The sequence below is a fragment of the Ceratotherium simum genome, chromosome 6 (genome assembly GCF_057802395.1).
Source record: "Ceratotherium simum simum isolate JZ-2026a chromosome 6, ASM5780239v1, whole genome shotgun sequence".
NCBI classification, from domain to species: Eukaryota; Metazoa; Chordata; class Mammalia; order Perissodactyla; family Rhinocerotidae; genus Ceratotherium; species Ceratotherium simum.
This window is the reverse complement of record NC_141905.1, coordinates 22,270,639-22,298,006: the sequence shown is the minus strand read 5'-3', so window position 1 is coordinate 22,298,006 and position 27,368 is coordinate 22,270,639. Positions and strand designations below refer to the sequence as shown.

Sequence of the window (27,368 nt, the reverse complement as noted above, 5' to 3'; positions counted from 1 at the left end):
CGAGCAGTCTGAGCACGGCCCCCCTCCCCTGGAGAAGAGGTGGGGGAGGTCTGGGGGTGCAGGTGTGCAGTGGCCAGCACAGACCACAGCATGCTAGGTGAGGAGGCCCTTCCCTGAGGGAATAGGTGGTTTCTGCCTGCTGCGTGTCTGGACCCTGCTGGGCGCCACAGATCTGAAGAGGTACCAGTCACAGTCTCATGGTCTGGGGGACATGTCGGCACAAAGCTCTTCCCAGACTTCAGGGCACATTTCCTTATGTCCTTTGTTGTAAGGCCATGGTTAAGGAAGGAGTTCTCTTAATGTCTCAGTCTGTTCAGGCTGCTGGAATGAAATACCACAGAGAAATTTATTTCTCACAGTTCTGCAAGCTGGAAGTCTGAGGTCAGGGTGCCAGCATGGTTAGGTGAGGGGCCTCTGCAGGGTGGTAGACTTCCTGCTGTGTCCTCATATGATGAAAGGGGCAAGGGAGCTCTGTGGGGTCTCTTTTATAAGGGCACTAATCCCATGCGTGAGGGCTCCACCCTCATGACCTAAGCATCTCCTAAAGGCTCCACCTCCTAAACCATCACCTTGGGCATTAGCTTTTAACATATGAATTTGGGAGGGGGACATAGACATTCAGTCTGTAGCACCTAGGCACAGCTCCTATGAAGTAAGGCTCATAGGGAGTTTCCTGAACTCACCCCATCTATAATGTGGCCCCTTCCAGCTGGCAGATGAGGATCGTGTAGATGCTGCAGAGAATTGTGTGCATAATAGAGGCAGCAGTACAAGGGGCCTGGGAAAGGTCTTAGTTTCCCTTGGTGCTGAGATGCTTGGTTCATTTGTTGCCAAGAGTAGGCAGTCCTCTCTGGCTCTGGTGGAAATCAGGGCCATAGAAGAAGACCTGGACCAAGTCAGGGCGCCCGTGGTAGCTGCATTTGTTTTGGCTTTGTTCTGCATTTGGATTTATATCTAGTCCTCTCAGGAGAAACACCAAAAGCCGCCACTCACGACAGCAGCCAGTAGATTTGCAGACCTATTGCTTAGCAACAGATTAGATGTCTCGCCTTACAATGAAACCTTCTCAAGCAATGGGGAGCCGATAGCTTCTGACCTTTGACCTCAGCAGCTGTGATGAGCCCCTGGACTCTGTGCTCCTGCCGTCCTGGGCTGCATCTTACTCATCTACAAAGTCCAGTGTCCAACAGGATTCAGTGTTTAATTGTTGAGAGGCTAAAGTGTGGAGGATCAGACTAAGTGAAGAGGGGCCGTGGAAGTCTAATTGGAGAAAATTGGCCCTAATGCACATTAATCAGCCACAATGGAAGAATGGTGGGGTCTCATATTAGAGCATGTGATGAGAGCCATCCCCACTCACCTGCTCGTGCAAGTCTGAGGGTGAGTGCCATGTGCATGGTGATGAAGTCTCTGGGGTTCCTAGAACTGCCCTGATAGCGTCTGTGTGCCTTATGGGCTGCTCCCTGCCTCACACCATGTGTGCTGCCATTGCTTGGACTGAGGGTCAGGTGGTGTAGTCAGGGGAGCTCGTAGCAAGTGTGTCAGGGTGGGGCTGGTGTGGTGCAGATTGAGGAGGATGCCACAGGACTATCACAGACCATCAGTGCTGCTTCCCCAAGAGCCGGGCATGCTCGCCTGTGATTCTGGGAGGAAGGGGACACTCCCCAGCTCAGGGAATTAGGGAGAAGATGGAGGAGAATATTCTAGAAGGAAGAAAATAATTAGACATGGATTTGAGTTTTTCCAAGAGTGGGCAGAGATTTCATTGCCTAGTTTCTAGAAGCATCTAAAGCTATTGAGTTCTTCACCTAGGGCCTCATGGGCTTCACCTGTGACAACTAACATTTAGGGTGGTGGTTCTCTGTCGTGCTGACACTGATGGCTGCACCCCTCCTCTCCTAGGGACTCTGATGCCCCCTTGGGATTCTAATTTGCAGCGAAGGTTGAAGAAAGGAGTCAGAGCTGAGAGCCTAGCTGCCCTGCCTGGGGTGCACAAAGACAACTCTATAGAATTAACAGCCAGAAAAAATGTTCATATAATCATCGCTACTTTCATCAAGGGGCAGATTCATGAAAACATGGGTGCTGTTTGGATTTTCTTCTTCCCCTCTGATAAAAATGCAGCTACTCTTTGGCTGGCTGTGTACACCGAGCCCCAGACGGGTGATTTGACACATCGTTGTCCTCCATCTAATCCACCTCTCTGTTTTAACGACAGGTTCTTCATTTTAAATTTCAAGACTTGAGTAGTTTGAGTGGCTCCATCTGTAGAGGTGTGAGCAGCAGGGAGCCCTCACCTTTTGGGCAGGGAGACTCACACATGCCACCCAGTGGGTCTTATTCCTCACCTGCTGCTGCTCCAGTGGGGACCAGGTGGCTCAGGGAGGCCTGGTCCTGGCCAGGCTGATTCATAAGATCATCCTTCCAGCTTGGGTGGAGGTGCAGTGATGAGGAGAGTGTCTGGGTGGAATATAGAATGTTTCAAGTTACCGATGATACTGTATCAGTCTTTAATGAACTGAGAAGACAACAAAGGATGAGACCGTTCCCAAGATCTTCAGTCAAAAGTGCTGCTGCTTGTCACCTCTAGGCGTTCAGACTGAGGAGACGGGCTCCCTGTGGCCGCCTGGCCCGGCTGAGAGGGGTGAGCCCATGAGGAGGAAGGACTGGGTAAGGCCTTGAGCCCGGGTGGGATTGAGAGAGGCCTCCTTGTTCATACTGGTCGCTGCTCACAGTTCCTCCCACCCCCATGGAATCTTCAAGGTCTTAGAGGCTGCATTCAAGCTCCTTCTCCCTCAGGAAGCTCTTTCACCCACTCACACTGCACAGTATCTTCACAGGCAGGACGCTGTTCAGTGCCTGTAGTTTGATGGTTCTTTTTTCTGCATGTAACTGAGCTCCCCTGGGGAACAGGGGCTCCTCTCGCACGGCTGCATTTGAGTGCTGTGCAGAAGGGCACAGGCCTGAGCCCTCGACCAGTCAAGTCTTAGTGAAGGTGGTAGGGTGACATAACTGGTCAGGTTTGGACGTCAGACAGACATCTTTGCCCTCCCAGCTCTGAGCCACGGTTCCTCTTCTCTAACGTGGGTTCAGTAACCTACTGAGTGCAGAAATTTCTGGAAGCAGGTGTGATGATAGTTACATGTGCCTAGCACCGTGCCTGGCACATAGTGAGTTCTCTAAGAATGAGTGCTCCTATCGTTACTGTTGATTCACTGCTTATATCATGGTCTTATGTGTAATCATAAATATACTTGTGGAAGTACCAGGAGAGGCAGCAGATCTGGGATAAAAGTGCCCAGATTTCAGCAGTCTCTTCTAGAGGGACTTCTAGAGGGTTCGTTCCCAAGCGTTGGCCACAGAACAGGGCGGTCCCGTCCTTTCCTGCACATGCCCAGGGCGGGGAACGCTGGCCTCTCTGAGAATGTGTGGTCTTGTGTCCCTCTGCCCACCAGAGATTTACTGCTGCGGCCTGCTCAGCGCCAGGAAGAGTGACTGCACCGGCCTGCCACCGTCCATGCTGACCAACCCCACCACGCCCCCGGCCCGGGGCCAGCACCAGATCAGGATGAAGGGGAACATGTCTCTGATCTGCTGGTACAACAAGGGACACTTCCGCTTCTTGACCAACGCCTACTCGCCCGTGCAGCAAGGTGGGGCAGACCGCTGTGGGCGCGCAGGGTGGCAGAGGGGATGCTGATGAGCTTGAGCAGGACATGTGGTGGAGTGAGTTTGCGTCCTCGCTGGGCTGTGCAGCTCTGGTGTCAGGCTGACCCCTGGGCCATATAGAAACCGCTGCTGCATCTGGCTGGGAGGCAAGAGCTTCCTGGGCCCGCGGGTTCTCAGTTCCCATGACTGGTCAGCTGTCAGGAGAAACAGTGATGGTGGGATTTGCAGGTGACTTCAGCGGCCTCCCTTTGTTTCCCAGGTTGTATATGGTGTGACAATTGCCTATATTTGAATGGCGTTTACATGGTCACTTCATCGTCTAAGATTCTGTGAAAAAGCTGTCCTAATGGGAGGGGAAAAAAAAATCAACCATTCTTACATTTTCAGTGTCTCCCTTAGAAGTTAACACTTGCTTTGGGTTTTGGGGTATTCAGGTGATTTCATCATTAATTTTCCTTGGGATTTAAAATCCATTCATAACAAAGGGATTTATTTAGTAAGGAGTCTGTATTTAAAGTAACTACAACTAAAAAATTATTAAACTGCTGAAAAGGAAATTGAAATGACAAAGGGGTACATTACAAAAAATATTTACAGTTGTATAGTGTATTTGAAAAGTTCCTTGTGTTCTTTTATATTAAGACATCTTTCCTCTTCACTTTTGAAGGTACTTTGCTGAGGAGATCAGGTGTGTGGTGTGTGCATGTGGTGGTGTGTGTGTGTGTTTAATGTCTGTTCTTTATTCCCATCCCTCACCCCTACACACACCTAAAGTGTATTACATTTCAGTGGAGATTACAATTAAGGGACTCAATAATAGGGGTGTCATCACCCCATTTAGGTTTAGAGATGTAGAAAGCTGCTATGTCAGGGGCACTTAGAGTAAGGGTTTGGAATCGACCCTGAAGCTGAAGGCGGGTGTTTGAATTGGACTTCTCTGCATCAGTGGTTGGGGCCTTGGTGCAGGGCAAGCATGTTTCTGGGGAACACGTTTGGGAGTAGGGTGCAAGAGCTGCTTCCCACCAAATTATTTTAAGTGATAGCCTCTGAAAAAAAAGATGTCCAAAAGCAGGACATTGTACTTGTCTGAGCTGGGTGAAATGAGGTAACAAAGAGGAAAGAATACATCTGGGGAGGTGTAGGGGAGGAAGACTATCCTTTACCCTCTTTGGATCCTTCTGGCTGAGGTACGAATTAAATTGACACGAGACAGAATAACAGGAGAAAATCAAACAAAGCTTTATAACGTGCATACATGGGAGAGACCCAGGAAAAACTGAGTAACTCGCCAGAGTGGTGGAGGTTTTCATCTTAAGTAGCATTTTCAGGTAAAGACAAAGGGGGATGTTGAGGGTGGGGGGAGTGAGCTATGGGAGATTACCAGAAAAGCACAGTAAACAAGAGTAAGGTTATTATGCAGATTTAAGTCCTTGCCTTCTGCATTGATAAGAGTTTCTAGAGGTGAAGTCATCCCCTCTTCTTCCTGGTATGGAGAGGAAGATACCTTTACAGATGGAGATTTCCTTTACAAATGTAAATGTCTCTTATAAAGGGTAAATTTTACTTTTCAGAGCTTCTCCCATGTCTGCAGTTTTTAAAAGTAATAATCCTCATGTCAAAGAGACACATTTTGGGGTGGCCAATTCTGATCCCCCACAGAGGTTAGAGAGAAGAAGCATGTAATAGGATTGAAGATGACAAATCTTTTTTTTTTTTTAATTTTTTGTTTATTGCAGTAACATTGGTTTATAACATTGTATAAATTTCAGGTGTACATGATTATACTTCTATTTCTGCATAGATTAGTTCATGTTCACCACCCAAATACTAATTACAACCCATCACCACACACGTGCCGAATTATCCCTTTCACCCTCCTCCCTCCCCCCTTCCCCTCTGGTAACAACCAATGCAATCTCTGTCTTGTGTTTGTTTATTGTTGTTATTATTTACTACTTAATGAAGGAAATCATACGGTATTTGACCTTCTCCCTCTGACTTATTTCACTTCGCATAATACCCTCAATGTCCATCCATGTTGTCACAAATGGCTGGATTTCATCATTTCTTATGGCTGAGTAGTATTCCATTGTGTATATATACCACAGCTTCTTTGTCCATTCGTCCCTTGATGGGCACTTAGGTTGCTTCCAAGTCTTGGCTATTGTGAATAACGCTGCAGTGAACACAGGGGTGCATGTATCTTTACGTATTGGTGTTTTCAAGTTCTTTGGATAAATACCCAGCAGTGGAATAGCTGGATCATATGATAGTTCTATCCTTGATTTTTTGAGGAATCTCCGTACTCTTTTCCATAGTGGCTGCACCAGTTTGCACTCCCATCAGCAGTGTATGAGAGTTCCCTTCTCTCCACATCCTCTCCAACATATGTTGTTTCCTGTCTTGTTAATTATAGCCATTCTGACGGGCGTGAGGTGATATCTCATTGTAGTTTTGATTTGCATTTCCCTGATAGTTAATGATTTTGAACATCTTTTCACGTGTCTGTTGGCCATCTGTATATCTTCTTTGGAGAAATGTCTGTTCAGGTCTTTTGCCCATTTTTTAATTGGGTTGTTAGTTTTTTTGTTGTTGAGATGCATGAGTTCTTTATATATTTTGGAGATTAAGCCCTTATCAGATGTATGGTTTGCAAATATCTTCTCCCAATTGTTAGGTTGTCTTTTCGTTTTGTTGATGGTTTCCTTTGCTGTGCAGAAGCTTTTTAGTTTGATGTAGTCCCATTTGTTTATTTTTTCTATTGTTTCTCTTGCCCGGTCAGACATGGTGCTTGAAAATATGTTGCTAAGACCGATGTCGAAGAGCGTACTGCCTATGTTTTCTTCTAGAAGTTTCATAGTTTCAGGTCTTACATTCAAGTCTTTAATCCATTTGGAGTTAATTTTTGTGTATGGTGTAAGGTAAGGGTCTATTTTCATTTTTTTGCATGTGGCTATCCAGTTTTCCCAACACCGTTTGTTGAAGAGACTTTCTTTTCTCCATTGTATGTTCTTGGCTCCTTTGTCAAAGATTAGCTGTCCATAGATGTGTGGGTTTATTTCTGGGCTTTCGATTCTATTCCATTGATCTGTGTGTCTGTTTTTGTGCCAGTACCATGCTGTTTTGGTTACTATAGCTTTGTAGTATATTTTGAAATCAGGGAGTGTGATACATCCAGCTTTGTTCTTTTTTCTCAGGATTCCCTTAGCTATTCGGGGTCTTTTGTTGTTCCATATAAATTTTAGGATTCTTTGTTCTATTTCTTGAAAAATGTTGTTGGAACTTTGATAGGGACTGCGTTGAATCTATAGATTGCTTTAGGAAGTATGGACATCTTAACTATGTTAATTCTTCCAATCCAAGAGCACAGAATATCTTTCCATTTCAATTTCTTTCAGCAATGTTTTATAGTTTTCCTTGTACAGCTCTTTCACCTCTTTGGTTAAGTTCATTCCTAGGTATTTTATTCTTTTTGTTGCAATTGTAAATGGGATGGTATTCTTAATTTCTCTTGCTGCTACTTCTTTGTTAGTGTATAGAAATGCAACTGATTTTTGTATGTTGATTTTGTATACTGCAACTTTACCATATTCGTTTATTACTTCTAAAAGTTTTCTGGTGGATTCTTTAGGATTTTCTATATATAAAATCATGTCATCTGCAAATAGTGACAGTTTCGCTTCTTCCTTTCCAGTTTGGATCCCTTTTATTTCTTTCTCTTGCCTGAATCCTCTGGCTAGGACTTCCAGTACTATGTTAAATAGGAGTGGTGAGAGTGGGCATCCTTGTCTGGTTCCTGTTCTTGAGGGATAGGTTTCAGTTTTTCACTGTTGAGGATGATATTAGCTGTGGGTTTCTCATATATGGCCTTTATTATGTTGAGGTACTTTCCTTCTATACCCATTTTATTCAGAGTTTTTATCATAAATGGATGATGTATCTTGTCAAATGTTTTCTCTGCATCTATTGAGATGATCGTGTGATTTTTATTCTTCATTTTATTTATTTATTTTTTTTTTTATTGATTGTATATTCTTTATTTATTTTTTTTTTTTTTTTTGTTTATTGCAGTAACATTGGTTTATAACATTGTACTTCTATTTCTGCATGGACTACATCATGTTCACCACCAAAATACTAATTACAACCCATCACCACACACATGTACCGAATTATCCCTTTCACCCTCCTCCCTCCCCCCTTCCCCTCTGGTAACCACCAATCCAATCTCTGTCCCTATGTGTTTGTTTATTGTTGTTATTATCTACTACTTATTCTTCATTTTATTAATGTGGTGTATTACGTTGATTGATTTGCGAATGTTGAACCATCCCCGCGTACCTGGAATAAATCCCACTCAATCATGGTGTATAATCTTTTTAACGTATTGTTGTATGAGATTTGCTAGTATTTTGTTGAGGATTTTTGCATCGATGTTCATCAGTGATATTGGCCTGTAATTTTCTTTTTTTGTGTTGTCCTTCTCTGGTTTTGGTATCAGGGTAATGTTGGCTTCGTAGAATGAGTTAGGGAGCTTCCCCCCACCTCAATTTTTTGGAAGAGTTTGAGAAGGATAGGTATTAAGTCTTCTTTGAATGTTTGGTAGAATTCACCAGGGAAGCCGTCTGGTCCTGGACTTTTATTTTTGGGGAGGTTTTTGATTACTGTTTTCATCTCTTTGCTGGTGATTAGTCTATTCAAATTCTCTACTTCTTCTTGATCCAGTTTTGGAAGGTTATATGATTCTAAGAATTTATCCATTTCTTCCAGATTGTCGAATTGGTTGGCATATAGCTTTTCATAGTATTCTCTTATAATCTTTTGTATTTCTGAGGTGTCTGTTGTAATTTCTCCTCTTTCATTTCTGATTTTACTTATTTGTGCCTTCTCTCTTTTTTTCTTAGTGAGTCTAGCTAAAGGCTTGTCGATTTTGTTTATCTTTTCAAAGAACCAGCTCTTGGTTTTATTAATTTTTTCTATTTTTTTTTGGTCTCTATTTCATTTATTTCTGCTCTGATTTTTATTATTTCCCTTCTTCTACTGATTTTGGGCTTTGTCTGTTCTTCTTTTTCCAGTTCCTTTAGGTGCATTGTTAGATTATTTGATATTTTTCTTGTTTGTTGAGATAGGCCTGTATTGCTATAAACTTCCCTCTTAGAACCACTTTTGCTGTATCCCATAAATTCTGGCATGTCGTATTTTCATTTTCATTTGTCTCCAGGTATTTTTTGATTTCTTCTTTGATTTCTTCATTGACCCAGTCGTTGTTCAGTAGCATTTTGTTTAATCTCCACATATTTGTGGCTTTTCTGATTTTCTTCCTGTAGTTGATTTCTAGTTTTATACCGTTGTGGTCAGAAAAGATGCTTGGTATTATTTCAGTCTTCTTAAATTTATGGAGATTTGTTTTGTGGCCTAATATGTGGTCAATCCTGGAGAATGTTCCATGTGCATTTGAAAAGAACATGTATTCTTCGGTTTTTGGATGGAATGCTCTGTATATATCTACTAGGTCCATGTGTTCTAGTGTGTCATTTAAGGCCAATGTTTCCTTATTGATCTTCTGTTTGGATGATCTATCCATTGGTTTAAGTGGAGTGTTAAAGTCCCCTACTATTATTGTGTTACTGTCTATTTCTCTTTTTATGTCTGTTAATAATTGCTTTATATATTTAGGTGCACCTACATTGGGTGCGTAGATATTTACAAGTGTTATATTGTCTTGTTGGATTGTTCCCTTGATCATTATGTAATGCCCTTCTTTGTCTCTTCTTACAGTTTTTGTTTTAAAGTCTATTTTGTCTGATATGAGTACTGCTACCCCAGCTTTCTTTTCATTGCCATTTTCGTGGAGTATCTTTTTCCATCCCTTCACTTTCAGTTTGTGAGTGTCTTAAGGTCTGAAGTGTGTCTCTTGTATGCAGCATATATATGGGTCTTGTTTTTTTATCCAGTCAGGCACCCCATGCCTTTTAATTGGAGCATTTAGTCCATTGACGTTTAAAGTAGCTATTGATAAGTATGTACTTACTACCATTTTTTAACTTTTTTTTTTCTCAGTGTTTTAGTAGTCCTTCTCTGTTCTTTTCTTCTTCTGTACAGAATTGATGGTCTCTTTAGTTTGACCTCTGTCTGAAAGCTGTACTCTTTAACTCCCCTCCTCCCTCCTTTTATGTTTTTGATATCATATCTAACCTCTTTTTTGTGCATTTGTATCCATTACCCTCTTATCATGGAAATAGATAATTTTTCCTAATTGTGGTCTTCTCTTTTCCCCTTAAATCAGTCCCTTTAACATTTCTTGTAGCACTGGTTTCTTGGTGACAAACCCCTTTAATTTTTGCTTGTCTGGGAAATTTTTGATCTCTCCTTCCATTTTGAATGATAACCTTGCTGGGTAGAGTATTCTTGGCTGTAAGTTTTTTCCTTTTAGCACTTTAAATATATCATGCCATTCTCTTCTAGCCTGTAAGGTTTCTGCTGAGAAGTCAGCTGATAGCCTTATGGGGTTTCCTTTGTATGTAACTTGACTTTCTATTGCAGCTTTTAGGATTCTCTCTTTATCTTTAATTCTGGACATTTTGATTATGATGTGTCTTGGTGTGGGCCTCTTTGGGTTTATCTTGTTTGGGGCTCTCTATGCTTCCTGTACCTGGATGTCTGTTTCCTTCCTTAGGTTAGGGAAGTTTTCATCTATTATTTCTTGAAATAGATTCTCTGCCCCTTTGTCTCGCTCTTCTCCTTCCGGGACACCTATAACACAGATGTTAGTGCACTTGATGTTGTCCCAGAGGTCCCTTAGACTGTCCTCACTCTTTTTAATTCTTTTCTCTTTTACCTGTTCAGCTTGGGTCATTTCCTCTAGTCCTTCGTCCAGCTCGCAGATCCGTTCTTCTGTATCCTCTACTCTGCTTTTGAGTCCCTCTAGTGAATTTCTCATTTCAAGTATTGTATTCTTCATTTCTGATTGGTTCTTTTTTATATCTTCCATTTCTTTGTTGACATTCTCACTGAGTTCATCTATTCTTCTCCCAGATCAGTGAGCATCCTTAACACTCTTTGTTTGAACTCTCTGTCAGGTAGGTTGCTCATTTCTGTTTCACTTAGTTCCTTTTCTGGGGTTTTGTCCTGTTCCCTTACTTGGAATGTATTCCTTTGCCTCCTCATTTTGCCTCTTTCCCTGTGCTTGTGTCTACGTATTAGGTAGGTCAGCTACGTCTCCTGCTCTTGGATAGGTGACCTTATGTAAGTGATGGCTTAGGAGGCCTGCAGTGTGCTTCCCTCAGTTCTCAATGTTCCAGGGGTGACCCCTATGTGGGCTACGTGTGTCCTTCTGTTGTGGCCTGTTTGCTCTCCCTGTAGGCGCCCAGGGAGGCCAAGTTATGCTCCTGGCCAGCTGTTGTAATGCTCAGCTGCTTGTAGTTGTTGTGGGCCCTTCAGTCTCTTTATCAGGTGTGGGGAGCCCCAGCACAGTTGGCTGCAACTTCTAATACCACATTTGTGTTGCAGTATTTCTTTTGAGTGAGTAGGCCCCCAGCGTGGCAGGTTGTTAGGCTCAGGGGCTTAAAATTGCTATAAGCCTCCAGCCTTTAGATCTCTTGTCAGCTCTCTGAGGATTGCAGCTGTGTGGGGCTGGCCTCAGGCACGGGAGCACCCAATTGTTTCAGGCTTTGGAAGGTAGGGCAAACCCCTTATGTGGGTCTTTGAGAAGCACAAGTCTTCTGCAGCTGACAAGCCCTGCTGCCCACAGGTCCACACACACAGTCAACACAGTCCTGCCCCGTGTGCGCACCCCGACCCCCAGAAGCGGACCCAGTCTCTCCACAGCGGGAGCCCCACACACTCCACCACTGCCCCACACTCTCCACCGGCTCCCCGTGCACGCCTCGCCCCACCAAAGTCGGCTCAGTTGCCAGGCTGCAGAGAATCCAGTCACCAATCTATGCAGGCCCACAAGTTGCCTGAGGGCTTGTTGTTGGGTGGGGCCAATCTCTAGGGTGGGCTGCCTGCCCTGGCCGAGCTGGACCAAATCAGTGCTCTAGTGGGTGGGGCAGACCTGGGCTAGCAGGCCCCAGGGAGAACTCCAACGGCGTCTGTGTTAGCACGCCCACACCAGGCCACAACAATGACCGCTGCCAATGTCCCAGTCCCTGGAGAGGTCTCATCTCTCACCGAGATGCACTCAGGTCCTATTAGGTGAGTCTCTTTTCACCAAAGCACTGTGCACCTTTCTTTCTGGTGATTTTAGATTGCTTTCTGAAACGGGTGAGTGTGCGTGTGGGCCCTTTAAGAGCCGGTTTTCTTTGTGAACCAGCTTTTCTGGGGGTACTCCCCAATGTTTTAGTAGCAGGCAAAGTCAGATATTATGCCACTCGTCTCGATTGTGCTGGGTCCACAAAATGCCCACAGCGGGGGCGCTCCCCGGCTCAGGGCCCCACCCTCCAGGGAGGCTGCGTACCTGTGGGCTGCTCCCGGGTGGCCGTGAGGTGCTGCGGCTTGTGAAGGCGGCATTTTTCCTCTCCAGAAGGGAGTTTCTGCCTCTTCTACCTCAGTTAGGATTGTCCTTTGTTGCAGGAGTTCCTCTTATCCAGTTTTCAGTTCTGTCTCAGGGGTAATTTTTCCACAAGTAGTTGTAAATTGGCTGTGTCCGCGGGAGGAGGTGAGTTCAGAGTCTGCCTATGCCGCCATCTTGACTTCGTCTCTGAAGATGACAAATCTTAAACTCGCAATCTCAAGGGTTGGGACCCTTCAGTCAGGAACAAGTAAGGAGGTTATTGATGGGGGGAAAAGAGAAAATTGGTAGGGTTGATTTTTAAATATGCCGAAACTTTGTGTTTTAATTCAGTTATAGTTTCCATTTCTAAAGCACTCTATTATAAATCATAAAGTCCTAAATCCTGCACTTCCTTAAAAATCCCAAGGAGTATGCCCACAGCATCACTGGAGACTCACCCTCACCTCCAGGACCCCTGGTCCCTCCCACAGTGCCCCTCGACAGCACCCAAGGTGGAGTCTGTGGGAACCCGTGAACCAGGCCACAGTCAGTGAGAGGAGAGCCCTGCTTGCAGCCAGAGGGAGGGAGGAGCCCACGTGGGGGAAGGGAGGTTTAAGGTGGCTGAGGCTGGGTGGCCAGCTGTTCTCCTCACTGGAACTCCTTCTCCTGGTTCACATCTTAGAGTCTTTTTTTTTTTTTTAAGTGAAGGGAGATAGTTTTCCTTTCCGTGTACTTCAAAAACATGATTTTTAGAAAGCACTTAGTATTCCATCCTTTTAGATGTGTCATAATCTCTTTATCTCTCCCCCTATTAATGATCGATTTTTTCACAATAGAATAGTGATATAGTGAATATCTTCATATATAAATCTTTGAGTACATCTCTGATCATTTCCTCAAGGTAAATCCAAAAGTGGAATTGCTGGGCCGAAGGGTAGGCACGTTTTTAAGGATTTTGCTGATGTGTCGCCAAAAGGCTGTACTTATTTACCATTGTGATGGGTTCCGTGAGGGCTGAGATTCCTCCTGGTTTACCAACACTTTTTGTTTTCTAAATTTGTCAATCTATTGGGTGAAAATGCTGCAAAATTTTAAGTAGGAATTGCCATGACTATTAATGAGGTTGAGCATCTCTCCACGTGTTTACTGGCTAATTTTGAGTGATTTCTTTGTGTGCATCTCAATTTTTCTTTCTAGGTATTTGGCTTTTTCTTATTAACTTGACAGCAAATTTTGTACAAATATTCTTCTGCATTTGTTTTCCTTTTGCTTTTTTTTGGTTAGTATTTTTTAACATAAAAAAGTTTTTCATTTCTGCATGGGCAAATCTGTTGACCGTGTTCTTTGCTCTGGTGCTTTAAAAGTCCCTGCTCTGTCCGAAGCCAGACAAGTGTTAAGTGCCTGTGGTGGTTCTACAGCGTGATTTGTGCTCTTTACGTAATCCAGTTCATATTCATTTTGGCGCGCGGCACTAGTTGGGCTTCTACTATTTTTTCTTTAGTTGAGTGGCAAGGGTTGGTTGACCAAGCAGCCCACCTCTGTACCTGAGCCATTTACCAAATAATTCCTCCTTTCCCTCTTATTTTAAATGTCACCCAGATGATAAAGTCTCATACATTCTAGACTGCTTCTCAGCTTTATTCTCTCTTCTACTGTGACCATATATACGCTCTTCTAAAAGTTGAGCAGAATTTCCGTTTTGGAAAATACATAACTAGTTACGAACATTTTGGGAATTGGTTTATTATTCTTTACTCTGGATTCTAAGGAAAAATGAACCTTCTTGCAGAGAGTATAAGCATATGTACAGGCTTTTAAAAGTTACTGCTGTCACATGTCGAGGGACATCCCCATCGAGGCCCAGATCCTTTGCTTTTATTCTGAAATCCATGTTGAGTCTGTCATCTCCCTACCAGAGTCTTTGCCCACCTGGGGTTCAGAGTCCATGAGACTAATGTGAATGCAGGGTGTCTACATAGGACAATGAGTCGGGTCTTGATCATTCGTTCAGACTTACAGAAAGACTGTCAGCCAAGCGATGAAAAGCCCGTGGAAGATGGTAGACGGAACTGCCACTGGAATGTGAAGACACATGTTTCCCTTGATTCACATAGTGTCACAGAGGCAGACACGTAAGAGTATAGCTCTGCACAGAGATTCTCAAATAGCTGCCAATGTACAGGATCCAGCCAGGGAACCTGTGGGCTACATACGTGTCATTCCTGGTTAGGAAGTCAGCAGAGACGGTGAATACCAGATAAGCGCCTGTCAACGTTCCCACTGGCAAAGCTTTTCAGCCCTCAGAAAAGGCTACTATAGGACAGCAACCTTGCCCTTTCCAGCTGGAATGGTATCTCAGAATCTGAAATGTCACCAGGGAGGAAGATAATCTGGTTTATAAACTGGAAGAAATGCTCAAGGAGACTGACGCAGACCCGGGTTTTGAAGCCACTCTACTGAGATTCCATGCTGAAATCCTCATGTTAAGTTAAAAGGTATGTACAGGATGGGAAGGAAATGAAGAGTTAAAGCAGGTCTCCTGTGGCTGGATATATAGTCCTCTATCGCTTAACGACAGAGATAAATTCTGAGAAATGCGTTGTTAGGCGATTTCATCATTGTTTGAACATCATAGAGTGTACTTACACAAACCTAGATGGTATAGCCTCCTACACACCTAGGCTGTATGGTACCAATCTTATGTGACCACCATTGGATGTGTGGCCCATCGTCGACTGAAACCTCATTATAAGGCACGTGACTGTACTGGGACAGTAGCAGTCCAAGAGCTCTTGCCCTGGTTGTGCTGAAATCTGCAGACTGGGAGCTCCAGGGACGTGACCAACTCCACCGTCCATCCTTGGTGAGTGATCGTGACTCACTGAGAACCCTGGTGACTCAGAGCAAGTCATCCTCCACTTCTTGGAAAAGAATGGAGGGGATTTTGCTTTTTTATAGGCATAGGCTGACCTGCTCATGTCCATGTGGTCTCCGTGGGGCACTAACGGAGCCAGAGTCTCTTTAGACCAGAGGAGGCCATAGTTGCAAGTTGGGCAAGTTAAAATGGAGCTGAAGAGGGAACCCTGCCAAGGTCTGGGCCTCGAGCATGAAGCTGGGATGTTCTCCCACTGGGTCTTGGGAGGGGTGGAGTGGCTGAGATAAGGATCAGGGAATAGGTGTCCTCAGGAAGGGGGTTGGAGGGAGACAGCCCTCCTTGGAGGCTGCAGGACATGTCTGCCCCGGGGAGGCTGGAGAGCCCAGGGCTGAGAGCACCTGTGCAGCTAGATCCCCTGACGATAGACCATCTTTCTGAGTGGAGAGCGGGTCCGTAAGAAGTAGAGTCCAGGACCCCCTGGACAAGAGAAGGCCCCCAGTCTGGGCACTGTGGTCCTCTGACCTTCAGAGAGCTTTGGGAAATGCATTGCCAGAGCCCTGCCCCAGGCCTCCCAAGACCACATCTCGAGGGGCAGGGCCCTGCCATCAATTTCTCACAAGCTCTCCAGGTATTTCTTTAGGGTGAAAAACCAGTATTGAGGGGAAGAGGGACAACAAGAAAAAGAAAGATTCCTGCTCAGGGCTCAGTGTATACAAATGGATCTATGTGACACTTGTCTCCTGCATACCCTCAGGGAGAGTGGGGTCGGGGGGCGCCCCAGGTAAAGCCCCTTGTGCTGCAGGGAACATACCGGTTTTTTTTACTTAACTGTCCCTTTAAGTAGTGCTGAAGTTTCACAATTCTTTGAACTAATCCCTTAAAAAACACCCCAAAAATGGCACTGTTCTAATCTCGTCATGCTGCGGTAGAAGGCTGGTCAGAGGAATTGTGTGTAAATCCCAACCACACATGAAGGTGCACGGCGCGTTGGAAGAACGCATCCTTCCAGGTCTTCTGTGTCATCTCTGGAGTGCGGTGGACAGCCATGCGGGGCCGGTCTTGGAAAGCAGGGTATCCTGCAGCAATTCGGGCAGCAGGGTGAAGAGGGCTAATCAATCACTTTTTGCTTCTCACACCCTGTCCATGGGACGTAATGAACCTTGCTGCAAATTGCCGGTGCCCCTGGGCTGTGATCCCGTTTGTATTTGGTAGAGGCAAGGGCATTTGAAGGCACAAGTGTGTGGGCGGAGTTTCAGGAGTGGTTGGGTGCAAAGGGTGCTTTCCATCCCTCTGTCCACGGGGCCCCAGAGTCCTGGGAGGCGTGACAGGACAGAGCCCTGGGCCCGGGGCAGCTCCTTGTTCTGAGCCTCTCATTCCCCCCTCTACCATGATGGAGGCAGGCAGAGCAGGCAGGAATGACCCTGGTGCACCCTAACCTCAGCCCCTGCTCCTCCTCTCACCCCACCTAGAGCCCGTGGGGGGAGGGAGAAGGAGGGGAGAGTGAGTCTGCATCTCCCTTACTGCTCTTTCAAGGCCCAGTTGGGTGCAGCACCCTCCCCAGTGCCACTTAAAGCCGCTTTGGGCCCATCATCACCCTGCGTGCCCAGCGATGCCCCCGTGCCTCCAGTGTCATGTCTTGGCTGGCAGATGCCTTCGCACTCGCCTAACTTGGATATTTCTCTCACCTCCTCTGAAGCTGGTAGTGACAGGTGTGAATTGTTGTTCATCATCTCCTCCTCTGCTCTCTGTTGAGCTCAGGACACCCCAGGAGGGTGGAGACAGGCACATTTGTGAGTCTGAGTTTGGAGGAGGCAGTTCAGAAGGGACTTTGTCTTCTCTCTTCTCCGCAGGAGTGATCATCAAGAGGAAGAGCGGGGAGATCCCCTGCCCCTTGGCCGTGGAGGCGTTTGCCGCTCACCTTAGCTATATCTGCAGATACGATGACAAGTACAGCAAGTAAGTGAACAGGCCGCCTCCCGCCCACAGGAGGGCTCTTGCAGGCTCACCGTCGCAGAATGGAGAAATTGGTGGTGATCACTAGTTTCTGCAGTTTGACAAGTGAAAAATGAAGACCCCGTGAGATAAATCCTGAGTCTTCATCTTGGCCTCCCAGGCTCAGCCCGTGCAGCCCTCATCACCTGGGGCACCCTGCCTCCTTCACCACCCTCTCCATCTCCCTTCCCCTTGCCCAAAGCTGTCCTTCCTTCTGCTTACTCAGTTCCTGCCTTCTCTCAATAGTTGGCCCAGACCCTGCACCCTCTGTGTCCCTCTAGCTCAGTCTGCCCTCCTTCTCCACACCCGCAGACCACTGAGCACCAGCCCCAGGCGTTGTCACGCTGAGTGTTTTCCAGCAGTGGTTACTTAATTCTTTTAAATATGGACACCTGCATCAGGTATGGTCTCGTCTTAAGTGTACACGTAGTATAGACAGTAAACACAGTGTATGTACATGCACACACCCACAATGCCATCTTCTGGCTGAGTGTCATGATGTCCATAACAGGAACTCAAGAAATGATTGCTATTGAACCTCAGTGTGACTATTACGTTACTAGGACTGAGCCTCACAACCTTGAATAGGGTAAGACTAACCTAAAAGCCAATTGGATGTTACTCAGCCGTCTTTGAGGGTAATTGACATCTTCTGGGCATTTTCATGGCAGTGAGGGAAAACCAAGGACCTAGTCTTCCCTGGAAAACTCGGCTTAGGTGTGAAAGGGAGCCCCACTCCTTACGGAGTCATTGAACAAGTCTTTATTGACTGCCTGCTGCATGCTCAGCACCTGCTGAGTTCCATGTGGTTATTACAAAGAAAACTACGTTTATTTAGTGGATATCTGTGGGGTGCCTGCTCTGTGCCAGGCATTTTGGTGGTACTGAGGATACTGACCCTCAACCACTTTGCAGTCAAGGAAGACAGAATACAGGGATGAATCCTAGGTTAGGTGGGCCCAGGAGGAGTACTGTCCTCAGTCTCAGGGGCAGAGAAGGCCTCCCTGAGGTGACATCTGTCCTTGAGCTGAAGGGAAGGTGGGGGTGGCAAAGAGACGTGCTCAGGAGGAAGGGAGCGCATTGCAGAGGCCTGGAGCTGAGGGCGAGCCTGACCTTCGGCAAGTGGAAGCAGTTCAGTATGCACAGAACACAGCATTTGAGAACGGTCCTTAGCGAGCAGGGAAGCCCGAGGGGCTGATGGGGCCCTGAGGACTTGGAGCTTGTGAGCTGCGCCACAGAAAGGCCTGGCTCCTGGTTCAGCATCTGTCTCTTCCAGTGACCCACCTCTTCCACCTGATCCTTTGGTAGGAGTTGTCTTCATCATCTTGTCTTCAGTCAAGTTCATTGTGACAAAGCCTCAGCTAGAGCCAACCCCTCAGCCTGATTCCTACCCCCACAGCTCCCCTGCAGCATCTTGCTGACCACGCTGAGACCTTTTGGGGATATCTCTCCTGAACTGGGTGCCCGGGAACCGTCTGGGTCAGCCTCTCTTATTCTCTCTGTCTTCATAGGTATTTCATTTCTCATAAACCAAACAAGACCTGGCAACAGGTATTCTGGTTTACCATCAGCATCGCTATCAATAACGCCTACATCCTGTACAAAATGTCAGACGCCTACCACGTGAAGAGGTACAGCCGGGCGCAGTTTGGCGAGAGACTTGTGAGAGAGCTGCTGGGCCTGGAGGACACCTCTCCGACCCACTGATGCCATGGGCGCGGGCCCCAGGCTTAGGTAAGGACCAGGTCGAGGGAGGGGCAAGAGGAGGGAGAGAGCCTGCCATTCTGACCTGCCCAACCAGAGACGCCCTGGTGCGTGGCCCCAGCCTGGGAAGGGTGCTCAAGGCCTCTGCAGGGACCAGGATGGACCTGGTCGGAGGATGGCTGCTGTCCCAGTTTCTATTCAGAGAAAAGCACGTCCTCCTTCTGGGAAGCAGCCACCCACCTCAGCGCTCTGCAGGAGTGGGGTACCCAATCTAGACTCTACATGCGGCCAGTGCTGCTCTCAGTCGTGTTTTGCTCAGCAGGGTGCTCCATCCTCACGACACCCGTGGAGCCTGGAAGAGAGCTCAACTCTCAGCACAGGGGATCTGGGAGGGCTGTTGCCACTGAAATCACCAGGGATAGGATGAGGCATAGCATGTTCTGCTGGAAATGCCTGCTTTGTAAAGAGGTGAAGACATTTGTGACATGGTTTGATTTCATGCCGTGTCCAAAGGTGACAGGAAGCAAGCAGGGATGGGCTCTGTATTGCTAAGATTGTTCAAGTGTGTATAGGAGACCAGAGGCTTTGCTAGCATTTGCCTGGTGCAAGCGGCGTAGAGCAGGTCTCAGAGAAGAAGAAACACAAGCTGGGTGCCATTAAAACACGGTGATGGAGTGGGGGCGTGGTTGCCCATTCTGATTGATAAATGAGGCATTCCTGCTCGGTTTATCTGTTTGGCTGGTGGACGGGAGAAAGGGAAAGGATCCCAGTGAAGTGTGATGCTATTTTTTATTTTTAAATATATCTTCAGGTTATTTTCTTACTGTTGCTTAAGATCTTCTGTAAAAGGAAAAGGTCCCCTTCTTTGTTGTCCCCTCACCCCCTTGCCTCACCCCAGTCATGGCTCCTTGCATGATCACGATTCTGTGTTCTGTGCCCAGTGCCAGGGCCAGAAGGGGCAGCTTGCTTCCAGAACAAACGTGGTTGTACTCCATCGGGGACCACAGGGGGCCTGCTGGCCTTCAGCTCTGTCACAGACATTACCATTGGCAGAATTACTTGTTTTAAAAAATATGTAGCATTGCTGAAACAGACAGCACAGTGTCTCCAGAGATGACCACTCACTAATTCTCTTTCCCTCCTGCACAGCATTTGCCAGGCTCAGGCCATATCCTTGCACCGGTGTGGCTGGCATTGGCAAACCCTGCCGTGGGCCCAGGCTGCCGGCTTGGTTGAGTGTGGTTTCCTGTGGGGCTGGGGCTTGCTCACCGTGGGGCTGAGCGGACCACTCGACAAGCAGCTGGCAGTGAGGGCTCCACTTATTTCCCAGAACATCTGGGCTCTTTCCCAACCAAGGTTCATGTGTCTCCATGGGCGCCCTCACCAGAGTGGTCGACTGGTCTGGCTGTGCCCACAGACAAGAAACGAGTAATTTCTGGAGTTCCACGATCTCCCTTCAACCCAAGTTGCGTAGCCCCTCATTTTTACAAATGCAGATCTGTTCTACTCAGGCTTGGGGACTTTTTTCCTTGTTCACACTCAGTTAATTGGAAGTGTTGCTGGCAGCATGCTCCCGAATCCGTGTCATTCCTGTACCCAGGGTTCATGACCATCACCTTCCCCTGTGGTTTTAATTCGATGCCACGGATTGTAGGCCAAATTCTAAATTGTGTTTCAAAATACCTTTGCCGTGTCCTTTAACTGGATTGAGAGCACTTTTACCACATGGAGAAATATATTTTTAATTTGTGATGCTTTTCTACAAGTTCCACTATTTCTGAGTTTAATGTGTTTCCAACACTTAAGGAGACTCTAATGAAAGCTGATGAATTTTCTTTTCTGTCCAAATAAGTAAAAGAAAAAATAAAAGTCTATTTAGATGTTGATTCTTTGTCGATATGTGAATTTGTTTAAAAAGTCAGGGACAAAAATACAGGCTGGTCTTTTAAGACTTGATTTCTTGTTATGTAATCTGGTGTATATGACCTTAACTGTTCCTAGTATCATGAACCACTGAGTAGTTTAAAAAAGAAATTCAGTGAAGATTGACTAATAGAAATATACATTGACACCCTAGTCCTGTGAGGATAGTTGTATGTTACGAGCCTGTGCCATTGAAGAAAATACCGTGTCTGCCTCCAAATAGGTGGTTCTTCCTCCTTCCTTCTAGTCTGTGTGTGTGTGTCATTCCACATTAGCACAGAGAAGCGCTGTGGTGACAGGTGGTGGGTAACATCGCCTTACCAAGTAATTAGAGAGTAATTATACCATTTTAGAGCTCTGTTTCTAAAATGGTAGCCACTGTTTTCTGAGAAATGATTGAAAAAGACAGGAATTGAGCTGGGTTTCCAGTGGAGGTTGTGGTGACCGCTCCAGCCCTCAGGAGGTTGGGAAGAGTCTCTCTCCTCCTTCTGGAAGAGGGACAAAGTGATGTGTAATGCTGCTAGGAGAACCTGCAGAGACCTGACCTCCCTTACAGATGTGACTGTAGGAATTGCTCTCGTTAAAGTTCACCTGGCTCCTGTCTCCTTGGGTTCAAGGGCCCTTAGGCTGACACTGGATTGGCTCATTTAGTAGCTGGCCATTCCTGGTGACCAAGAAAGGGCTGGTGAGTGGTTCTCATAAGAGGGGGAGCCAGCATGGTCCCAGCAAAGGCTGTGCAGCAGGTGGGCACTGCTGCATCTCGTGGCCACTGAGACCCCTTTCCACCTGGGTCCTGCCTCCATGGCAAATGAGTCCCCTGGGGGACGTCTGTGCTACAGGGTCTAGAAAAGAAAAACGGAACATTGAGCTTCCCAGCCCGTACAGAGAAAGAACAAAACATCAACAAAGCTTCTAAGCTTCTCCAAAGAAGATCTCTCTTGACCAAATGCCACTGAAACCTGCTCTGAGCTTCACATGGTTTACGATGCAGGCCCATGATTGCAGCTGTATTCACAATTAGGTAAGGTAATTCTTAGGAGAATTTAGGTTGAATAGATTTCTGTTTGTATCTGCTGCCTGCCTTATCAGGGTCTATGTTTCATATCTGTTGTCTCCCCACACTCCATTTCCCAAAAAGCCTCAGTTTTGAACAAGGTCTTACTGTGGTCAGTGGAACATTATACTAGGGCCATGTTTCAACACTCAGGCAAGTGACATAGGAAAATCTTGGTGGCTGGATTATTCTGGGCAAAGATATCCACTTTATTGACTACGTTAGGCAAGCCCTGGCCACCAAAATCAAATGAACTCTGCAGTTGCGCCAGAGGCAAGAAGATTGCAGATTCCAGGGACTGGAAGGCTCTGGATCACCATGTGTGGCCAGGCACTGCTATCATCCACAGGAACCAGCCTCAGCGTCAGGCAGTGAGGGGGCTCTACAGCTGCTGGGGGGAAGTTGGACAGACACACATTATCAGTGAGTAACAGGAGAAATCACAAGCTTCGTTCGTTCTCCTCCAGTCTGCGTTTAATGGCAGAAACATTTCCCCACAGGTGAGAACAACTCAACGATACACCGATGGGAGGGAGAAAGGGGACTGGGTGCTCTCCACCTGTGGGGCTCACTGCACCGACCCACAGGTAATGGTTTGAAAGGCAGGCTGAGAAAGGCTGCAGAAGAGGCCATTATCGTGTGGCCCAGAGTGCTTCCTGTGCGCCAGCTCTTTTCTCTTCGCAGGAACCCATGAGGCAGGCACAGACTGTCGTCGTCCCCAGTTCACAGGTGGAGAAATGGTGAGGGGAGAGGTTCAGTGGCTTGCCCAGGTAAGCTGGGTAATTTGGGGGACACAGTCTCACGCTCAGGCTGGCGTGACACCAGAGGCTGAGTTTGAACCGTCGTGCACACTGGCTCCCCAGAGTCATCAAGAGAGTTAAGAGTTTTATCCCGATTTATTTTCTGTAGCGTATTTTCTCCTTTCTGTAGCCTGTATAGAATGAGAACCCAGATCTCTCTTCCAATCCCAAATATCACAGATGACACTGTACACTCTCATTCACATGTGTTCTTTTCTTGTCCTCCACTGAAGTGGGTGTTTTGGGACTTAATCACTGATGGAGCCCAAGTTGAGCTGAGAGTGAGCTGCAGTCTGGGAGGGCATTTGGACGAGACCAGTTCTGGGCTGCTGCAGGCCCTGAGCCAGTCACACGGCACTAGAGGAGGGGCAGGTGGGAGGGCCGGCCCTAGAATCTCCTCATAGTGCCTTGGCACCTGCCAGCTGTGGGTAACGGACCAGAGTGACTGTTCCCCAAAGTACCAGAACCGGACTCTTCCTCAGGTCTGTACACACTTGCCGGCTTGTTTCTGGTTCTGTCCCCCCAGGTTAAGCAAGGGCTCGTCAACAGTCTTGGGTGTAGAAAGCATAGCCTTACATAGGGTACCAAAGGAAAGAGAACCCCCAAAAAGATCACGATGTGGTTACCTGGGAAAGTGGCCCAGCCCCTCCCCCAGGGCTCTGCACGCTGCTTTGGAGAAGGGATCAGTCTGTGAAGGATCCTCTACTTCTGTGGCCCCTGTATCCCTGTAGCCTTGGCTGTCTCCCCCAGATGCTCTCTATCCTTATTGGGCATGTTGCTGAGACTTCCCAGTTTAGACTCCATTGTTTAATCTTTTATTCTGTGCGGCTTCTCTGAGTGTCTCATCTTTGAAAGTATTTCTAAAACTTCTTTGTGTCTAAGTATGTCATTGTCTCCTAATAAGAAATAAAAGAGGGTTTCAGGTACAGAAGTAGCACTATGAAATATCAGCAGGAAGGGAGGCTGTATCAGTTGCGCCAGGTGTACATTCTCATCTTCTACTAGCTACTGCACAAACAGAGACATTTTTTTTCTAAGTTACTTGGAAGCTTGACCTTTTGTGTCCCTGTTGGGAGCTGAAGACTGAGGAAGAGGAGAGGGATCCTGTCTTCTGTAAAAGATCTGCAGGAGAGGAGAGGGGGGTGTGCGCGGCTTATGTTCAGGTGAGGGAGCCCATGCTCCCTAAGGAGGGGGGCGTCTTGTGGCCAAGGAAGTGCAGCAGGAATGAAAGGGACCGGCTGGGCGCTCCCGAGAGATCGCGGCTTCTCTCCGCCTTTGCCGAGGAGCACCAGCTAGCTTTTGTACCTCCCTTTTTGATATTTCTCATTAATCTTTTTCATTCTCTTATTCATTCCATTGACAAATCTTCATCAAAGCCTAACTGGAATAAAAAACACTAGTTAATGTGTGTGGAGTATTCACGGTCCAGGCTCGGTTGTAGGCTCTCTGCCTGGTTATTTCATTTGATCCTCAGGGTGGCCCTCTGAGCTGGGAACTGTCAGTATCCCCCTTTTGTGGCTGGAGAAAGTGATGCTTCGAGAGCCTGAGGGAGGGGGGCATCCCTACAGGGTTGAGTTGGGCTGAGCCGCAGTCCCTCCGCTGCTGGCTCTCAGCCCTCGCGGCTGTTGGTGAACTGCTACTGGCAGGCGTTGTGCTGGGAGCTGGGTGCAGGCCAACCAACGAGCCTAGTCTGTGCCCTTGAGGGGGCTGCAGTGCAGGTAGGTGGGGCACATGGGCAGGGCAGATAATCCACTCGAAGAGAAGGTTTCAGTGAGGGGGTGAGACCCACCCCGTGGTCAAGGTGGTGGTCAGCATTGCTGCCCCATCCAGCAGCACACACCCCCTCTGAAATTTGGGGCGCTTCACCTTGGCAGGCATCAGGCACACCCAGCTTAGCGTATTCCCAAAAGCATGGAATCTAGGCCTCCTCAGAAGGTGGGAACTGGACTGACCAGGGCTGGCCCATTTGTCCTGTGGCCAGTGATATGTACGTTTTTGGAAAGCATGGCGTTGCATGTGAGCAACAAGGCAAAAAGTGGTCCCAGCCACTCAAGAGGTCATAGCCAAGCAAGAAGAAGGTTTCTTCTCTCCTAAATACTAATATGCAGTCACAGCACTTTTATTCCCTTCATTCCCCCGCTGGCTTATACTTGGTTCTATTTTCTCCAAGGAAATATGGTACTGACTTCTTTCTCCAGCCTGACAGCTGATGTGAGGGTTTGCTTGTCCCCAGTTAACGGCTAGTGTCCCACCTTCCTCCACGAAGAAAGGGCCACAACTTTGGCAAAAGTACTAGTAGAAAAAAATGATTAATTGGGCAGATGAGATTTTAGCTTTTTTCGCTCTTCCTGTAGACTTGGCTGTCTTTATTAAAATGCATCCAGCTCCACACTTGAGAGATCCCTCCCAGCAAGTAGAATGCAGAAGGAATGAACAGGAGAAGAAGGAGGGAATGGAGTTTCTATTACTTGAATAGATTAGAAAGATGGACCCAGAACAATTGTATACATTTTTTAGGTGTAAATTTAAGATCTGGGGTTGTGGGATTGTGGAATTTTTGATTGAGGCATTTTTGGGTCACTTTCATCTGTTTCAACATAATCCCCTGGTATAATGTGACTTTTAAAAGTTTGTCCCCTTATCAATACTTATCAGTACTTATCAACAGGAGTACAGTGTCCAAAATAGGGCAAAGGCTCTGCTAGATCCTGTAACAGTCAAGCCCATGTGCCCTGTCCTGGCCCGCAGGCTACAGCAAGAGACACCGGCCAGCCAGTGGATCCAGAAGGCTAGGATAGTGGGTCCACGTAGAAACCAAATGATAGGAGGGGCAGGTGGGAAAACTGGGGGTGATTAACTTGGTGGACTCAGAAGGGAGCATGGCATTCATCTCTGGATCAGTCCCCTTTTGATGTGGTGCACATAGCCAGGAGGCAGCCTCCAGCTCTGGGGAAAGCAGTTTCCACTACTTAGAGCTGCCCAACGTCGGAACAGGATGCCTCCGAAAGCAGAGAACACTCTGCCTATTTCTAAATGTCTTCCACCAGAGGCGACTTCCCACATAGGAAGGTCCCAGCGGGTGTTCACGCTGGCAGGAGGTGGCCCTAACTCCAGGCTGTGGGCTTGGGCAGGGACACCCCTGCTGGCAGCTCGGATCTTAACCAAGGAGGAGCAGAAAATAGCCACGAAGCAAAGCCCTGACTCCTGGGCTCCTGGGCAGATGAGAAGGAACTGAATTATGAAGACGACTGCCTCTCTTCAGAGAATGCCCCCGCCTCCCAGCCGCTCACCTTCTTCCTCTTCCTCAAATGGTGGTTCCCACTTACTCGAGGTCAGGGATAGCAGCCATCGGTGACCAGGAGATCTGTGTCAAAGAATCTGGAAAGACTGCTGTTTCATTTGAAAATGTCTTTGCCACCATTACATTGTATGGTTTTTTCTTACAATTTTTAGTTAAGTATCTTCAGGAGAACATTTTTAATCTTATCAGGAGCTGCACGTATGTGCCCCTGGGGAACCTGGCACAGCTACGTCCCCACCACTTGCGTGAAGATAAAGCATAGCCTTTTGTCGAGATTTTGATTTTACACTAAGATGTTTGCAATAAATTTTTACAAATTTTGTATACCATGAGCTAAATTCTGAGTTCTAAAATGTAAAGAATGGCCAAAATTATGATTTAATTTAGATATGTGGTTTTTATTTCTTCAACAGAGGTTGTTTACAGTCAGCAACTTTGAAATACAGTCACATATATTGCATTTGCCTCTCTCTGGTGCTTTCTTCTTGGTGGGGGGAGAGCTGATGAGGGAGGGAGGACATGATAAAGTCAGTTCATGGAAAGCATCATGGGTCTGTTGCCAGAAGAAAATAATAGCAGAGGTTGGGCAAAGCTTGGGGCACCCACCCCAGGGATTCTCCTGAAGGTGAGGAGGGATGGCAGGTAAGGGGGCCCCGGGGGCTGCAGGCACGTCCTAACACCTGAGCCTTCTCAACTCTGCTGCTGATCCTGGGGGAAGTCAGAGGGGCTCCCTTGGGGGTCCTCCTCCATCTCCCCCTCCCATCTTCTCCTTTGGGGGGTGCGGGGGAGCACAGGAGCCTCCACCATCAGAGGGCAGATTGTGCAGCCTGCGGCTCACTTGGCTGCTGCCATTACCACTGCCCTGTCGTCCTTCTCCCTCTCAGAAGGTTCTGGAATCAGAACCACAAAACTGGGGGAGCATCTGCTGTCAGAAGGTAGGTCCTTCTGAGCAAAGTGAGAGATGGAAAGAAAAGTGCCCCTGACTAGGGGGGAGGGGGGCCATCAACAAAACAGAGGAGACATGACTTTGGCCTTGGTGGTAATATCCTAAAAGGCCATAAAGTGGAACTTGTCTTCATTAACATAGGAAATTTTTATATATAAGGAGATGTCTGATCCCACTTTCTAGGGTTCTTTTTACACGTTGTTACAGGAGCATAAAAAGATTTTGAGAAGTGTGTGCTCTTCAACTTAAAATAGGAATTAAAATATTTTTACAGCACATTCTGGCAATGTTTTAAGTTCTTCTGTGAGCCAAAAATAATTTTCAGACATCCCTTTAAAGTTTTAATGATTTCAGATCTTTGCTCACCAAGCCTTTTAGGAAGCGCTGAGTTTACTTTGACTTCATTATGTTTTGTTGACCCAATGTGACCATCTTCTATAGTCAGTGACTTCCCCCACCATCGTTTTTATCTCTTCCCTCCATTTTTCCTTTCTACATCTCTCTGCCTCCTCTCTCTGCAAACATCTGCCTTTCTCCCCCTCCCTCTCCTTCCCCTCCCTCTCCCTCTTTCCCATATTCCTTTGGTGAGCCCTGGAGTCATTCCCTGACT

At 46.9% G+C, this 27,368-nt stretch overlaps 1 protein-coding gene across 4 annotated transcripts in view; it reads left to right on the top strand.

Moving 5' to 3' along the window:
• Nucleotides 1-23,690, top strand: part of PGBD5 (piggyBac transposable element derived 5) — a 113,578-nt gene extending 89,888 nt beyond the window's left edge. The window contains exons 5-8 of one of the 4 annotated variants that reach the window (XM_087431971.1): nt 3,456-3,653; nt 16,889-16,994; nt 18,542-18,764; nt 22,396-23,690. In XM_087431971.1, coding sequence (XP_087288097.1) covers nt 3,456-3,653; nt 16,889-16,994; nt 18,542-18,737 — 500 coding nt within the window. In that variant the 3' untranslated portion in view covers nt 18,738-18,764; nt 22,396-23,690. Of the gene's footprint in view, nt 1-3,455; nt 3,654-14,540; nt 14,659-16,888; nt 16,995-18,541; nt 20,621-22,395 lie in introns of those variants that run through there. The other 3 variants (XM_087431970.1, XM_004426887.3, XM_087431972.1) reach the window with 3 other exon arrangements.
• The last annotated feature ends 3,678 nt before the right edge of the window (nt 23,691-27,368 follow it).